The 15,330-nt window shown below is 38.8% G+C and overlaps 1 protein-coding gene across 1 annotated transcript; it reads right to left on the bottom strand.

The window, feature by feature from the left end:
* Positions 1 to 239: 239 nt before the first annotated feature.
* On the bottom strand, positions 240 to 14,289 carry lck (LCK proto-oncogene, Src family tyrosine kinase). Its single transcript, XM_029493255.1, has 13 exons — positions 14,092 to 14,289; positions 12,345 to 12,457; positions 11,808 to 11,868; positions 10,739 to 10,829; positions 9,627 to 9,725; positions 9,422 to 9,525; positions 8,648 to 8,797; positions 8,385 to 8,537; positions 6,276 to 6,455; positions 3,739 to 3,815; positions 1,552 to 1,705; positions 1,196 to 1,327; positions 240 to 1,049 (listed from the first exon to the last, which is right to left on the bottom strand). Exons 2-13 carry the CDS (start codon positions 12,450 to 12,452, stop codon positions 847 to 849), a joined length of 1,512 nt encoding a protein of 503 aa, XP_029349115.1. The 5' UTR covers positions 12,453 to 12,457; positions 14,092 to 14,289; the 3' UTR covers positions 240 to 846.
* Positions 14,290 to 15,330: the final 1,041 nt, after the last annotated feature.

Genomic DNA, 15,330 nt, shown 5'->3' with positions numbered 1-15,330 from the left:
GCGGCCGAAAGGGGGCGACAGGCCCGGCTCCCCCAGCACCGGGTCCGTTTACTGTGTACTCCGTTCAAGTCTATTGGCAGCTCTGTATTACTGATTTTCTACCCACTCATCACGTTGACTCACACACTGAACACTGATTAACTCTCACCCTGCAAACTCATGTGGCTTATCAAAAAAAAAAAAAAAAAAAAACCTGTAGTATTTTTGGATAATAACAACAGTTTGAATGATGCAGCCAGTCGATGAGGGATTATTTATTTACAGTTCACGATTGTTATTATGTGGCCTAATAGATTAATCAATCCAACAGAGGGTATGGTGTGTCATAAAAATAAAAACATCAATGTCAACTATGGTTGGTTTTATGTGGTGTGGGTTGAGACTGATTTTAAGGTAGCAACGAACTGTACCCACAAGAAGCCTTTCGTTGTAACAAAAAGATTTGAAAAACATTTGTTAAACAGCTGAGTTAATACACAGTGGAAGCCTTTTGACACTATTTACATCTTAATATTGGTCTGCAGGAGAGCAGATTTTTATTCAGCTACATAAGACAGTCCCCAGTTTTTTCAAGCAGCGCAGTGATTATTGTCCTCTCTGTGGTTGGTCCTTTATTGGCCCAGCTGTCACAAGACTTCCTCATTCATAGTCCACATGTAATTATATCAGCACTTCAGAATAAGCTTGAGGCAGAAACACAAGGCCCTTGTTTGGAAATCTCAGTTTGAATAGCAATATCAAGATATGCACTTTTCAAGAAACAAAATGAAATCCGCCGTCCATCTACACAGGCTGTGACTTTAGTTTGAGTATATTTATTGCATGTCTCTATGTCTTTCTGTCCCATCAGGGCTCTTCCTGGTACTGCCCCTCTGTGGCAGTCATGAAGTCCTCCAGAACACTCCTCAGGTACTCGAAGGTGGGCCTGTCCTCTGGGTTTTCCTTCCAGCACATATTCATGACATTAAAAAGCCCATCTGGGCAGTTTTCTGGCTTTGGCATTCTGTAGCCCTGCTCCAGGTTTTGGATTACCTCTGGGTTGGACATCCCTGCACAACAGGCAACAAGTAGTAGAGTGAGCATTTGACATTAAGCTTTCTGCAATTATAATCCACCTTGGCCTGCAATTTGACTAAATGATATCATGATTTTGAGATAGACTGGGATTAGTAGCCTACAGTGAATGAGTCCTTACCAGGATAAGGTATACGGCCATATGTCACTATTTCTGTGAGAAGAATCCCAAAGGACCACACATCTGATTTAATTGAGAAGGTGCCATAGTTGATTGCTTCTGGAGCGGTCCACTTGATGGGGAACTTTGCACCTAAAGACACATGAAAAAAAAGTAATACTCACAATATGAACACTTGAAGCTATTGCACTACTGACTTTTATCGCACGTTAAATTCTGTGATGTAATATGAACTCTTTCTATGTAAAATGCACTCAATCCTTTCTCATGATTAAATAAAAACCACATAGCCTTATTTACAAGCCTCAAAGGAACAAGCAATATGAGTGATTTAGTGTCAGCAAGGTTTTAATTACCCTCTCTGGCTGTGTATTCATTGTCCACAATGATTCTGGCAAGTCCAAAGTCAGCAATCTTACAAATAAGTTCATGAGATACCAGAATATTTGCAGCTCGCAGGTCTCGATGGATGTAATTTTTCTGCTCAATAAAGGCCATGCCATCAGCCACCTGCAGGGGACAGCACATTATCAGAGAAGTCCTCTATATGTTGACTTGTCTGTTCAAGCAAGAAATAAGTAGTCGTAAGGGACGTGTGTGTTGTAATACTTTGTGATATTTGTGTGTGTTGGACAGATGAACAGAAATGTTCCCAAATCAGGGAGTTAACCATTTCCCAGGTCAGTTCCTTATACCCTTTTACCTCACTACCCCACCCAGGTACACAGCTGTGTCTGCTACACTTCCTGATACTAAAACCTGCCATCCTGCCTATACCTTACCCTCGACTGGCCAGTTGTTCAACTGAATATATTTCTCATTGTAGGAGTCATTTTCGTATAAATTGACCTCAGAGGAAAATTAAACCTAATCTATGGGGAAACTCTTTTGGGAGGTGTTAAGATGAATGATGAATGTCAAGTAGTTGACAGTATTACTGTGTTATCTGTGTGGAAATATCTCACAGCCAAAATTTCCTGTGTTAGTGGTAAATATTTGGGACACAAGAATCTACCATGTTGGTGCAATTGGTCCTGAGGTACTTGTCAGAAACCTGAGATGTACATATGTGTTTGCATTTCACAAACTTCCACTGTTGTCATGACTCCCCTGTCAATATCTCTTCACACTCTGCATTCATTCAATTGTTGAAGGAGCTATTCAAACCTTAAAGAGAATATTTTGTATTTAGAAAATGCAGTATCTTCGTTGCTCTCCTGACACTTATACTTAAATTAATGTATTTTTTCGAAGTCCAAGATGTGGAGATGTGGACTGAATTACATCATCAATCATACTCTCATGGGTCATCATATGATGGATGAAGTAACTTTCTTTGAGCTTTCACCACACTTGCCATCAGTGTGTGACAACTGGCTTGAAAGTATCTTTCTCTAAAATATGTTTGCCACAGAGCTCACTAGAAACTGCCTCTCTGCAATAAGCTCCAAGGAAATGGAGAGCTGCTTACTTCACATAAAGAACCTTTGCCTTGTGTGACTTTGAAACCTCAGTCTGTCTTCCTGTGGTTGTGTTTTCCATTCCCACACCCACAATACTCACAAGTCATAATTCCTTCACTGATAGGTAACAAAAAGGGAGAAGTAATGTACATGATATGTAATTTTTAGTGATTAGTCAGGGTAGAACAGTTAAAGCTGCTATATGGAAGTATTTCAGTTTCAAAAATGAGCTTAAATTACCAACAGGAAGTGAAGAAAAAGCTGTTGTGGAAATAGGTTAAACACCTATGAAGTGTTGCAGGGGGGTATAAAGTGCTGCAGAAATATCTCCTGCTGTCAAATTAGCCCCAACCAGTCTTGTGTTATAATACCTCTGTATAGCTCAAACAGCCATAGTGAGTTTCTGTATCATCCAATCTGCCTTCAGGATCGAAGGATGTGATGCTGCCCACAGGGCAAGAGATAATGTTCAATGGCAAATAAATGAGGAAATCTAAAAATGTACCAAGCTGTGGTTATGTATGAGTGGGGACTTTCTGGAGTCTTAGCTAGGTAACCAGAAAAATCCAACAAGTTTAAAATAAGCAAACCCTGTTTGCAGTTTTTTGTGTTAAGCTATATTTACTGACTACTGGCTGTATTTTTTGAGGACGGATAATTAATGCCATCACTTTTGCTTTCAGTAAGCATCAAACCTTATGCTGACAAATTAGTTGTTTGTCGGTACATTAATAACATAACAAAATTCTGACACAAATAACAACTAAAACTGACAAGATTATATGTATCATACATTAAGTGCCATTTTTGTCACCATGTCAGCTGAGTGCTTAGGCTGTTCCAGACTTTTAATTGTGCCAGAGTGTCGAGACCATCATAAATGATAATGCATACACCTTCATACACAGTACAGTCTTGGTAATACAAGATCAGATTTGAATGTAAGCAAATCCAGTGGTTATTTTCCTGTCTATGAGGGCCGTGGTTAGACAATAGGAAGAGAAAGAATAAAAGAAAGGGTATCTGGTAAGTAGAGGGAAAAGTACAGAGAAACGTTTAAAGTAAAAAGAGATGCCTTGCCTGAGATGACATGTCAATCAGAGTGTTGATGGGCAAACAGCTTCCTTCTGTTGTTTTAAGATAATCCACTAGGTTTCCTGTAAAAATAAATAATCACACACAGTTTGTGTCTCCAGAGGAAAATCATTGATATGCCATGTTTAATTTGCTTCTACTAGCCAAGCTGAAGCCTTACAATTTATTTCAGGTCATGTGCCAGTTTCGATTGACACACTTCTGCAAATAAACAGGTTTACAAGGGCCATAAGACATGCATACACTTGTTGCAAGCTATAACAGCATCACAGATGTTTTCTTTTGAGAGCCAGTGTGTGCATGTGTCGGTATCATCATGGCAAAATGTGGTGATGGAGACTCCTACTGTAACGGGAACTATCAGAGAGGCGGGTTTGACTAGCATAGCAGGTGTTTGCATGCGTGTGGACAGATCTTGTGAATGTGATAATGTCAAAGCAGTGTGAGTTATATTTACCATAGATGGGTGTCTTCCGACCCATGTGCATGTACTCATGTAATGACGTAAAAGTGGCTACTGAGCACTGATGGGCTGAAATCAGAACTTGTTGGCCTGCTTTGTATCTCGACCGATCCGATCGCAAGACATTTTCTGGTTCATTGTATTGCATCGGAATCTGCTATGTACAAAAGATTAATAAACAATGAAAACTAGTCCTAATTTTAATTTTGGATGAAGTGCAGAATCACACTTTGTTCAGAGGATGAATTACATTTTCTTTGGTCAAAAACACAATGGTTTCCTGAAGAAATAAATAGACGGAGTCAGACCAGAATAGCAGCTCAAATCAGGGAGCATAACACTATGAGGAAGTACACTAAACATCGGCCAAACTGATGCACAGTTTCTGACAGCAGACTTTGTGTCAAGTTTGATTAGGATGGAACAATACCTCTGCACCCCAGCCAACCAAGGCAAACCAAAGGAAATACTTTAAGAGAAATGATTGTGCCAGGAAAGAGGAGGCATTTGCTTTTCTGGTTAACTCCGGAAGACTGCTTTTGAAATGTGAGAGCCAGAGGAACGCTCTTTGTCAAGGTCACAAAAGGAAGCTGAGATGACACGCCTGTTATTTTCCATCTTTGTTGTCTCTGATAATAAAAACTGGACAAACTTAAAAAGGGGGGACTCCAAGCCATCCTTTCTCTTGACAACAGAGGCAACAACTGTGTCCCGTCCACACGTGGATGCCAGACAAAGAGGCAGCCTCATGTAGAAACACTGCTGGTGGTTTACAGGCTCCTCATACAAGACTATACAAAGGAACTCCATTCACTTCAGCTGTGAGGCCATTGTTGTATTTGTGACATCTCTCTATGCATTTTGTCCTAGTTCCCTCCAGTGAAAAAGAATTACAAAGATTTTTAAGGTTAAAGTTAAAGAGATACTTGATCATTTTCACAATAGCAGCATTCTAATATAATAAATCTTTACTGAGCATAGAGGCTGAAACAGTATCACAAAGTAAGTAGCCATTTTATTGCTTACTTTATTAAATGATTTGCAGTAAATTCACATATAGTTTGCTGTGTAAGAAGGAAATAAAAGAGCTGAAGTTCCAGTTCCCAAATAGTTAAAGTTTGCATACTCCTCCAGCCTTATAATTTTCCAACACTTGTGTACATGTGTCTGTGCATGTGCACGATGCAGAGTTTGGAAAGTAGCCAACTCTCATCAAGGGTCTGTGTGAACAATAAGATGATGAATCACCCGCTCCTGTTTTAACACCCCTCATCTCTGAGCAGCCAGGGGACACTTGCCTTCTGAGTAAACACCAGTAAACTTTCTTGTACCGCCTGGGAAAGGAGTGAAAGTTCACGTTTGCTTTGAAACATTTAGCGCAGAGCAGCAAATATGGGAGGGTCATGAGTAGAAGCTGAAAATAGCCTATCAGAAGCCAGGACACTTTAGCAGGACAGCAGGGTCCAAGAGGCAAAGCGCATGACTTTACTTCAACTCCCATATTTAGGTCTGTTCACACAGCTGCACCACAGATCATGGTTATACTGTTAAGTTCTCAGTACCGCGCCTCTCAGATCATATCATATCAAACACAAATAAAGCAAGGCTGCCACATCTGCGTGATCAAGCGATATTCAGCTGTTCAACTGAAGTAAAGCAGACATGTAGGAACACTGTGACTCATAAAAAGGGTGAAACACATGGGGATGCCCAGTCTTTGGTTCAGGCATGTGCTCTCACCTAGAGTCTAGTAACAGATAAACAAGTTTGATCCTGATACATGTCCCTGATTACCACACAGTTTTTTGTCGATGTTCCAGGGCTCACCCTGATGACTTTGTTAGTTACGGGCAGGTTTGGACATGCTTTCATTGACTGAACTCAGCTGAATCAATTTGAAAGTATATGGATTGATTGCAGAGGGATTACTTTTCAGTTTGTCATCAAATGAGCAGTCATTCCACGGAAATACCAAGTTTTCGTTTGCTTTTGATGTTTTAACTGATATCGTGATTAGTAAAATGTTTCTGGCTGTGACACATGCAGAATTTTCACCTACCTTTTTCCATGTACTCTGTGACAATATAGATTGGCTCTTGTGTCACCACAGCAAAGAGGCGGACGAGGCGAGCATGTTGCAAGTTCTTCATCATGTTGGCCTCTGTCAGGAAGTCTTCCACCGACATTGTGCCCATCTTCAGTTTCTTAATTGCCACTTTCCTTTCATTATTGTAGATACCTGTAAACACACATTCAAACATAGGCATTGATAGAAACAGGACCATGTTTACGGCGGCATCTTTGTGACCGTCAGAGTCATAGTGCTGCAGTGAAATAAAAGCTAACACGCTGGTGTTTAACACTCTCACCAAGGTACCTCAGCATGACGGTGAGATAAAAACCTGCTCATCATCATTGCAACTCAAGCCTGTGGAAAAAATGTAAAATACGCAATACTACAAATCATTGTATTTAGTGACAAAACAATGCATCAGATAATTTTGACTTATGACGATGCATTGAAACATTATACTATAATGTTATTACAGTCCATCTTGAGGAAAAACTTGCATGCAGAAAATACAATAGCAATCCGTTCAATGCTTGTCAGGACATTTTGCACAAAAATAACAGCTTCACCTGGCCAACTTCATGATTGGACAAGAATCAGAGTAATCTGCTAGCATTGCTCAAAAAACAATACAAAAAAAACAAAAAAAAAAAAAACAAATAAAAAAACCTTTTCGCCACACAAATATCTAAGCTGCTAATTGTAAGTAAACGCAGGCAGTTGGAGGGGTCAGCATCGCCTTTCAACACTGATAACACTAATAACCAAATTAAAAGGAATAACAAAAGAACAGCCCATAATAAGTACTAAATACAGACTAAACCATATGTACACACATGTATACGGATGCTTATACCAAGGGTATATATGGATGTTTTTGATGTACTATATACACCTGTTGATACTAAGCGTTCATGTGGTGCAGTGAACATCAAATGTGGAATTATTTTACGACTTGATGTTGGATGGAAGGAAAGACTGAATGTATCTGTCCTTGTGACGACAGAGCTTCCTGAGTCTGTTTGTGAACATGCTCCGCTATCGTTGCGGGAGATGGTGGAGGGGGTGGTTGGAGTTATGCATGATGGATGCTACTACTCCTACTACATCACCATCCAATATATCACATCGACTCAACCCACAGCCATCTAGAATAAATTTCTATCATGTAACGCACTGAGCATCTCACAACATGAATGATGCGTAGCAATGTTATGAAGAAATTATATCCGTCATTCAAAGTATTCCTGTACCCTTTTTAATGATCTGCATTGGAAATCATCTCCTCTGTGTCAAAGAGCGTTATCACATATGTCAACTAATGTGAAGAAATATTTCACAGCAAATTACAGTCACTCATATTCTTCAAGTATGTCCTTGAGGCAGTGTTTGGATGAGGACAGAAACAAATACAGTGCCTCGACAACTGCACAAAACATTTTGTAAATTGAAAGTGGCAGTGAAATGAGTTTTATAGCTGGCAATGTTGCGCTCTATGGCTGTGGTTTGTTTGGGATGTTGAATGGTGCTGGCAAATGAGGATCGAAAATGGAGAGCACAATACCCCCGATTTAAATAAAAAGGGGGGTTTGACAGATTATACCAATGCGGCCCTTGTGATCAAAACACTTTGCCTTTTTATTTAACTTTTGCTCCACAATTACAATAGACATCCATGCAAGAACTATTCATGGACAGTTTTTCCAAACAATCAGCTCACTGAAAAGGTAGATTTGCGTATTTTGAGTTAGGTTGCATGATTCATGCATCATGCATCATGCATCAATACCTCAGATTATTCTCCAGTTAACCAGCACAAACAAGCCTGCAATTTAGACTGTGCTGACTGTTCTGCATACATTGCAGAAAAAAAAACAGGCTAAAGGCTTTCTGGCAGACACAGTCAAGCCCACAACTGCTTGAACAACAAGACTTTATGCATGTGTTTGAATCTGTGCAACATGGTTCTCCTGTTCAGAGTTAAACCACTCAAAGAATTCATATGATTTTTTTAAATAAACCTACATATTATTTCCATGAAACGTCACAAGGATTTTCACCTTTTATTCTCACTCTTTGTTTTTCTGTGTTACTCACCCATCCAGACTTCTCCGAACTGTCCTGCTCCAAGTCTGCTCAGCAGCTTCAGAGACTCACGAGGAATCTCCCATTCATCCTGCCACCATGGCTTCTGTGGAGCCTTCGACTGACATGGCTTCACCAGCTTTGTGCACAATCCGTCTGCATCACCTGGATGACAGCACGAGGAGACATATATATATAAGAATTCCAGTGAGCATCCTGTGCAGTACTGAGATCATTCGGGTATTGAGATGAAGTCTTAATGAGGCTGAACGCACGTGAGTGATGCTGGACAAGCTCCTTCAGCGAGCTAAACGATATCCTGGGTGTGATATAGAAACCACCATTGTCCAAGTTGCGGATCTTGTAGTGCTTGACTCCTTCACCTGTGTTGTGGTCCAAATCTCTGACGGATAAGGCGTATGACCCTGAAACAAAGAAAAGTTGAGATACACAAGAGACTAAATGTGAAAAGTATAGGTGATAGTGTGTTATACTGGAGTCCTTTGATACTCAAGAAAATGTATTAACTTCTAACTTAAGGGATTTCCAAGTAGATTTTTATATTTATTAATTAATAAATATTCCCTTGTTTGTATTTGAATGTATTTGAATCTTTTGAATTTATATTGTATTGTCACTTTGCATTGTTTCCTCCTGTTTTTAAGTTTTCCTGTTGTCTTTTATGTTTTATTTAAAGCACTTTGAATTGTCTTGTTGAAATGTGCTATGTAAATAAACTTGCCTTGCCTTGCACACATTGACACTGATATTCTAGCCACACTGAATCTAAGGTTACGTATACCATGTCTCTGTTTATGGCAGTCGTGGTGGGATTAACATTGTGCATCTTTTTTTAAGCAAACAACGGAATGATGTAAATGAAAATATAAAAAATGTCTGACTATTTGCTTTGGAAGACAAAGGGTTTGTTAGAAACAAACAGATTAAAGGGATACCAGTCTCATGTGTGGTAATTACACATAGAAACTTGGATTTTTTGTAGACATCATGTAAGCGAATGTTATGATGACAAAAAAAGCTTGGTTCACCAGGGGTTGTCTCGCTCTCTCGAATCAGGAAGGAGCCTTGTGTATTCCCAGGAGCGAGGAGGACCCTCATGGCTTCGTTTCTAGAAATGTTTTTGAAGAACCACCTGCAGCACAAACACACAATCTGCTTCACACTGTAACTTAACCACATAGCATACATTTTCTGACATGGTGTTGAGAAAACCATGTTTCCTGTACAACGTACGGTTCAGTCTCCACTGTGTTCATAGTGACAAAGTTGAATGGGATGTATCCCTGCTGGCCTGTGGTGAGAGACTCTGCCAAAAACCACTCTGGTTCATCCCTGGATGTCAGAAGAGACAGCAACATTACATAGTCCATTACAAGTCCTTACAGTATAATGGAGGGTCTTGTGGATGAATAGATAAACTATGAGAAAGCAGTTTCAAATTCTGTCCCATAGGTGAAAGAGTTCTGTGATACGTAAAAGATCACTGTGTGAAATGGGCTACACAATTAGTAGATGGTTACATTGTATTTCATAGCCAAAGGGCCAACAGAGATGCACTCAAGACTGACTTTGAGTATTCATCATATTGAACATAGCTTGTTAAACCAGGAGACTGAAACACTTGAATAGTTTATCCTCATTCTAAATTAAGGAAAATGTTGTCTGGTCACAAACCAAACTCTGTGAAAGCATTTCATTGTTGTCTGGTCTGGTTTAATATATAAAATTTATTTTGCCTCAAAAACTGTCAAATTTTTTTTATTTTTATTTAAATTCTTATTCCTTTCAACAGTATCACCCCAAAATTTTCCCCCCAAAAAATGATCCCAACGTCCTTGGCGTTACATTCATTACATTTTGTTGGATGGAAACTGACTGGCTCAATAGTCATTTTTCGCTTTTTGCTATTTGCTAAGCCATCGTTTTATTTCACTCCACCGCACATCTGTATTTTCTTGTGTTATATGTATGTGTTTCCTGTCTTTACTGAGTTTCCTCTTTCAAACCCGCAATGTATTCATTTGGTTAAACCTTCTTGCATTGTTCCCAACATTGATTCAATAATGAAGACACGAGAAACTTGGGGTGAGCAAATGAACGACACTGTGAAGCACCTTAGATGAGGCCAATGTGACAAACCAGGTTTGTTTTTGGAGCACTATGTGATGATAAATACAGCTGGTAAAGATATGGATGTTGTGTTGCATTCACAGTAGATTGACATGTTTAAGCGAAGGTTAAGGTGTTATGGGGGTAAGTGAATATTCCTCAACTTGTTGTCTGTGGATGAAATATAATTATAATGAAGTTTTTCTAGAGGTTACTGTGTCTGTATAGCAACTTACTTGTTGAGGATCTTGAGTTTGTCTCCCTTTTCAAAGCCAAGATCTCCATTGTGTGTGGCTTCATAGCTGTATATGGCCACCACAAGGTTGTCTGCAAGAGGAATATTTTAGGTTTTGATTCGTTCTAACATTAGTGAAATACACTGGGAAATGTAATGTGTGAAGGATCAGTGTTCATCTTTGGCTTGTCTCCAGTATCCAGTAAAATTTATGAATATATTCTGTTAATCACAATGTGGCCAATGTGACACAAAGTCTTTATCCCAATCAGTAAACCATTCACAGTCACCAAAAGTTAGAAAATATAAATTTTCACTTTAAGCAAAAATATATCATGTGGCCTTTTTTTTTTGCTGTGCGTTCCAACTACAAACAAGCTACAAACAATTGTATCATATAATTTACTTCAACAATAATATAATCCTGTAGATACAGGAAGATGATATGAGGATGTCAATTTGGAAGTGTTAAGACCCAGAGGCAACGCAAAACAAGAGAGATTTGTCCCCAAAAAATGCCATTGCTTTGGCACCCAGTTTTCAGCCTATGTCCGTGTTAACATCGTATCGGACTCCACAACGATTGTATCAAAAACTCGAAACTGTGGACATGTTCTCCAGGAGCTAAAAGCTTATCAGATTCTGCCCATGAGTGATTTAAATAAGACGATTTTATGTCTGAAAGGACTGGAAAATTATGGAGGAGTTTTAGTAATGGTAAAATTGTTTTAATATCCTTATGCATTCAATTTACCTCACAACTATAATTTTAGAGACTACCTATAACTGTACAGTTACTGCATTGTTATTTGACAAAACAGTGTGTTTGTACTTAATTACTCTTACTATATAAATTGCACATATTGAATATTGTGCATTCTTGAAGAAGGATCTCTCTTTTGTTGATCATGTTAGGTTTGTCCCTCTGCCCTGGATATTAACCAAAGATTGTGAAGCATGCAATTTTGTCATCTCACGTCATGTTATTAAACTTAACACATTACATCATAATAACATTATGACAAAAAAAAAAAAAAGAAAAGAAAGAAAAACAAACAGTATCTTCTTACCTGGTAATGGTGATGTAGGAGGTGAATGTTGTGATGGATAAGGAATCAGCTGATCTGTGTACTGGCAAGAGGAAAACATAATTACCTGATAATTCATTTGCTTGTGTGAGAGACTTGTGGAATTCACCTTCGCAATAAAAACAACTGATACACTTCTTAATGGTAAATCATCAGTAGTTTTGCTTTTCTCTGAGACAAAATGTCTCCTAAAATGGCAATGACAGATGGTTTTCTCCTTAATTTCTAATCTGATGCGATGTCTCACCCGCAGAGGAAACAATCGCTGCCATTTAATTACACACACAAAGAACAACTTCCCTGAAAGTTATGTAAAATGTTTCTAGACTCACATGTATAATAGTGGATTACATAATTTTCTCTGCAGTCTACTTAAGTGTGTGTTGTCCAGGCGGTCATTGACATTCAACCATGTTAAAGCTACACACAAGGGTTCATTCATAAACAATAATCCAGCGCAATGTATTGAACCATCTATATGTGGACAAAAATTTAGGTAGCATAAATATATACACTTACTGGATTACATGACTGGGTAGGTATGGGACAGTTGCAGTGTTCACAGATTTCATCCAAGTTCTCAATCCAGTCACTGTCTGAATAGTCTGAGCTGCAGTTACATCCCATCTTTTCTGCAATTCACAGTCTCAAGTTAATTTTGTAAAAGCATCTGAGAGCATTTTCTCTTTTACTCGCTTTCTTGGTAGCTACCGCGAAAAATGCCAAAGACAGTTTGACAGTGTCATGCACTGCATTTTGAGTTGAACACAACAAATGTGGTTGGGAAAAAAATAAATGTGAGTTTCAGGAAAGTGATCTTTAATCGCTGCTTTTAAAGGTTTGTGAGTAAAGACGTGGACAGGAGATAGAAATGTTTTTTCTGTCTCTAATCGACTGTTACTACGGGCCTAGCCTCAAAATAGAGGCTCAGTGGTGAATTAAGGTTTAAGGGTTTAGACCCTGAAACTTTGAAAAGTGCTCATTTTAAATTCTTTGTAGTAGACGCAGGAGCCAAAGACAAGCACAAAACTGTAAAAAAAAACAAAAAACAAAAAACAACTTCACCGCCTTCAGTGCTGCAAACCACGGGCCTTTTAAATTCTTTAGTAGGCTCTATAAAACTGTACAAATACTAATCTCATATAATCCACTGTCTGCACCTGTGCGGCATTGTGGTGAACAATACAAACCGTGTTTCTCAAACTTGTTGAGCTTTCATTGGAAATCCCATAGAACAGGGTCAGTGGGCTAATCGTAGCAGCCGTCTGTCCCAAAGGCTCAGAGCCGTGAGAAAAATCTGCTGAGGCCTGATCCCAGCAATAACAACCCACCACTGTTCTAAGACCCCAAGAAATGAATCACAGGAGAATCGCAGGCAGTATGAAAAAGTGTCTTTTTTTGTTGTTGTTGTTTTTCTATTAGAAGTACTCCTACGCCTACTGGCCCACACTGGGAGTCATATAAACAAAATCAGCATTTTCCATTGAGGGGTTACCCTCTTCTTTTCATGACCTGCAGCTTAAGGACCTTTCCAGACAAATCTTGTTGATTGTTATCGTTAAGTATTATAGGTATTCACATGGTCAGAAATGTCTAAAAAAATGACCTCAGACATTTGTCTTCACTGGGAGTGAAGCGATGTGTGATTTGTGATTAATAATGTGATTAATGTCATATAAACAAAGAAGCAACATTTCTACACATACATAAAAACAACTTTAAATGTTGTAACTTGTAACTAATTACGCTTCATTTTAAAATTTCTCTTTATGCTTCACATCCAGTTGCCTTAATCCAAATGTGCTGACATGTCTATGCCAGGAATGAATTTACAAACACAGTAGTATCTCAATCGTTCTTGAAAAGTGGCTTTATAGGACACAGGCTACGTTTATCACAAAGTAAAGGTCTGATGTTCTTCATATGCAGTTCCAGTATCCATTGCAATGTGAAGTTTTATCAGCACTGTTGAACAGAACTCGTATCAGATTGTGTTGTTACACACCTTTATGTTAAATATGCAATGCAGTCTGATGTTATTTCTTTTCAGTATTTATGGGTGTGGATGTTGCTCCTCTCTATTGATTAGTTTGAAAGTACACTATCATATCATAAGTCAAAAGATCAACACAATCATTCAGATATCTATAAGATGGTTGTCATGAGACATAATAATGATGGGAAAATGATGTAAGACTATCTACCCATTTCAGAACAATTTTTAATCTTTTGCAAACACTGAAAAAACCAGGAGCTTAATACTCACCTTTTGAAATATGAAATGTCTCTTGAGGCGTCAGATGTCAGATTTCGAGATCCGCCATAGAGTTGTTTATTCTATTAAAATAAAAGAACAATTTAACAATAGCTGAGTTTTTCAACACCGGAGCCTGGGTGTGAAGATGTCATCATCCGCTTCTTTTATTACAACTAACTCTAGAAGTGCTGATGTGGTATCTGTATGCAAGCACACTCTGTAGGAGTGGAAGAGAGCAGCCCAGAGCAGCTTCCTGTCGTTGAGAAGTTGAGGGTTTCTTTGCAGGTTTCTAACAGGTGCTTTACTACACAGCTGTGTGTGCGCTGAGGAAAACGTTATGGGCTCCATGTTAAAGGGGTCAGGACAGCACCTTTCCAAAAGTGGGAGCCATGATGTAAATGTTCCAACACAAAAGAAAAGAGGCTATAATAGGCTGTGATAGTGGCGTGGTTATACTTGTTTTTTGTGTGGCTGATTTGTAATACACACGTCACACGTACATTTGCAAGTCAGTGACCTTTAAGGTGAAGAATGTTATCAAAGTGGCAGTGGTCCAGGGTTATAACAAAGATCTTTCTGTACATGAATATTTGGAAAAAAGCTCCCTCATAAGCTATATGGCTTAGTTATGGTCTGAAACCTCAAGTTACGTTCCATCCAACATGTGGTTTGGTTCTGTCTGTGACCAGCAAAGCATTTAAAAATAGATTAGGTCGTTTTGATTTGGCCTAATCAAATATGAAAAAAAAAAGGTTCCTCACAGAGGCAAGACACCAGTTTGTCAGTTAGTAGATGGCTTTCTCATTTTAACCAAAGATCCTTTTCTGCATGGAGGCCATGGCACAGTCACGTTCATCTTTGGGCAGTGGGGACTATGGGTGTGTGAAATCATAATAAGCATCTCAGATTGCTGACTCCCTTTCAGCCTGATCCGTCGTATTTTCTTCTTCACTGAGACAGTTCTAACTATGGACCGCATCTTGTCTCATGTGGTAAATGGTTGCTGTGACAGAGCGTGCACTGGCAGGAAGTCAGTCCAAACATGGCAGGAAGTTCACAGAAATATGTACTGAGAAGAATGTTGTAGCTTAGATTAGGTCTCACTTACCATGAAACCATCTTTTATCTTTTTTTTTTTTTTTGATAAAATGGCAACGGCTAGGTTAGACAGTTTCAGTTTTTGACATTTACTTGGTGGTCTATTGCTGGCAAAGTTTCTATTGAACAGCTAAATAAAACATTTCATCA

This window comes from Echeneis naucrates, chromosome 22 (genome assembly GCF_900963305.1).
Source record: "Echeneis naucrates chromosome 22, fEcheNa1.1, whole genome shotgun sequence".
NCBI lineage: Eukaryota > Metazoa > Chordata > Actinopteri > Carangiformes > Echeneidae > Echeneis > Echeneis naucrates.
This window is presented reverse-complemented; position numbering and strand designations above follow the sequence as displayed.